A 2,547-nucleotide genomic window follows, 5' to 3' on the forward strand; every position below is an offset into this window, starting at 1 on the left:
CATTATGGCCCCCTGAAGAATAAAACATTTGTGAATTTCCTCTGAAACAATGTATTCTGCACTGGGACCACTGTGGCACAATGTAATCCACTTCTTTCTCCCTGACTGTTTACCTAAAATGAATAAAAAACATGGAATATCTCATCCATGTGGCTCCTTCACTTAGTCACAGAAATATCCAAAAACAGTCCTTCACTGTATTTGTCCAGGTGACTAAATGTCCTTAGCTGTATGATACTGATCCCAAAGAACAATATGCATATCACCATATTGAGGGAAAGGATTGGTGTGTTCTGTACCTGCCAGTGAGCTTCATCAGAGTCTAGCCATGTTTTGATTTTGACTGGAGGGCTTGGGATAGCCATGAAGAGAGCACTGAAGCATATACGCCTACAAAAGTGTGATACAGACACAGGATTGTTATTGTTGTAAAATTCCTGCAAGCACAGATTGTTTAAGAGCAAATTGGTTGGAAGACTACGTACAAGATAGTGGGCAACATTTTAACTAAACAAACTATGTAAACCAATAGAGAAAGCATCAGTCTAAAGGTAGCATTTACTACTGGTCTGAGTATAGGGCAGAGTGTTAGGAGTTCATGGGTTTGAATCATGACTCTGCCCCATGGTTTTGGACAAGTACTGGAAGGCTTGCTTCTACAAGATATCCTATACCTCTTCCACGTACTGAACACTCTATGTTATCTGACAAAAGTAGGAAGAATCACTTTCTCCAAAGGCTGAACAAATGACTTTATCACTAATAGGAAAATAACATCATTTCTAAAGTGACTCTGCCTGTCTCTCAGGCAGTGCTTCCAGCTACTGTAAGCAGAAATTATCCAAAGCTTGAAAAGTTGTTAGTTGTCACTAGGTAGACCTTAAATCTTCAAATATTATGAAAACTATCACTGGGTAATTTACCAAATATGACATATAATAAACTGATACTTACATTTTGATAAAATCTTGTTAGTAGGAAGTTAGGAACCTCCCCAAAAATTGTCTAGTGATAAAATTGTTACTTTGGCAACATTGCTCTTTGCTTCTTTATAGAGATTCTGCCTACCACTTTCTCAGTTATCCTTCAACCCAGATTTCTGCTACTGGTGTAAAGGAACGATATACATATGCTCACATTTTCAGTTCCAAGTGAAGTTCGGGGCATACAGCAGTAGCCTGGGCTTCCAGGTGAAAAAAAGGTACCTATTGCTGTTACACATCACCTATAACATGAGTGTAAGAAAACTAATGTTGGCAGAAGGACTTGGGAGCAGGTAGAAAACTCTAAGGCAACTTTTAACTTGTTTTTCTTTTAAAGCAGCTACATTTGAACGGTCCTCTTAACCTATGACTTTCTGTCTAAAGCTGCAAAAATTGTAAAACTTTCCAACATGACAAGAGGCATGTGGGGATGGTGTCTGCAGAGTACCTTGAAACTGCAATGCCTTACCTATTCAAATTTAGCTTTTGGGTTATTTGGGGTTTCCCAGTGAAACGCTATGCCATTGAACTGCTCTCTTAAGACCACTAGGAAGAGTCTTTGTATATCATATATGCATTTCTCTGCTTTTTTAACCAGAATGTTAATTTATCTGTAGATGCAAGTGACTTTCAAGTCAATATCTAATTCATCTCTGGGGAAACCTTTCTTTCTGCAGTTTTACTCTCCCTCACAGCTATGGTTTCCTGATTCTTTATTACGAAAGGAAGATGGAATATGTGGCATTTGCTTTCATCTTAACCTGCAATCATATGCAATATTTTTTTAAATGGCAGCTGCCCATAAACAGTTGAATGATAAAAATAACCAAATACAAAAGTTTAGAGCAGGGAGTTCTCCAGGTAAAACACTGGACCATTAAAATACCAAAGTGTTTTGAGTTACGGGTCTTCCCTGAACATAATGTCTTCCAGTTCAGTAAAACCTTTTTCTCCTTTCATGTGAATGGAAATACTGTGCAGCAAAGCAGAAGGGAAGCAATGTATAATGGTATAATCATGTTGTAATCAATGGCAGGTGTTAAGTCTCCATGTCAGTACAGCCCAGCTAATTCTTTAATCCCATTACTTTTGTAAAACATTTATTTTAATGTAAGCTCACCAACACATTAAAACATGCTCAGAGCACCCAGGAATTATCCAATTAAAACAATCAATATAGCTCAGGGAACTCATTCTGAACACAGTAATGAATGCAGAAATCAAAAAACCACAGGACAAAACCACTCTGGTAATAGAAAGCCAATAGTTTGAGGGGTGTTTGAGAGCTAATAGAGGTTGAATTAAAGGTAAAAGGTAGGCAGGGAGATGAAGAAAACAGACAGAATTCTTTGGGGAGGCTAGGACAGAGCAGCAACAGCATTTGGAGGCAAATTACCAATCAGTGGGAGTATCCCCATAAGTGTGCACGTCTGGTTTTTGGCACCGCAAACCCATCTGCGGCACTGCAAACTGCATGCACCACACGTGCATGCATTCGCCGAATTGCTAATTTGTAGTGTGGCATTTTAATTTTTTTTTTGATACTGGAAGGTCTCTTTGTAAA

The 2,547-nt window shown here is 38.5% G+C and overlaps 1 protein-coding gene across 1 annotated transcript in view; it reads right to left on the reverse strand.

Annotated features, from left to right (window-relative positions):
- Positions 1–2,547, reverse strand: part of LOC109303360 (interleukin-5 receptor subunit alpha-like) — a 102,733-nt gene that overhangs the window by 9,316 nt on the left and 90,870 nt on the right. The window contains exon 11 of the mRNA XM_019525564.1: positions 300–390. Within this exon, the coding sequence (XP_019381109.1) occupies positions 300–390 (91 nt within the window). The remainder of the gene's footprint in view (positions 1–299; positions 391–2,547) is intronic.

The sequence above is a fragment of the Gavialis gangeticus genome, unplaced genomic scaffold (genome assembly GCF_001723915.1).
Source record: "Gavialis gangeticus isolate Ggan-Ray unplaced genomic scaffold, GavGan_comp1, whole genome shotgun sequence".
Classification (NCBI taxonomy): Eukaryota; Metazoa; Chordata; order Crocodylia; family Gavialidae; genus Gavialis; species Gavialis gangeticus.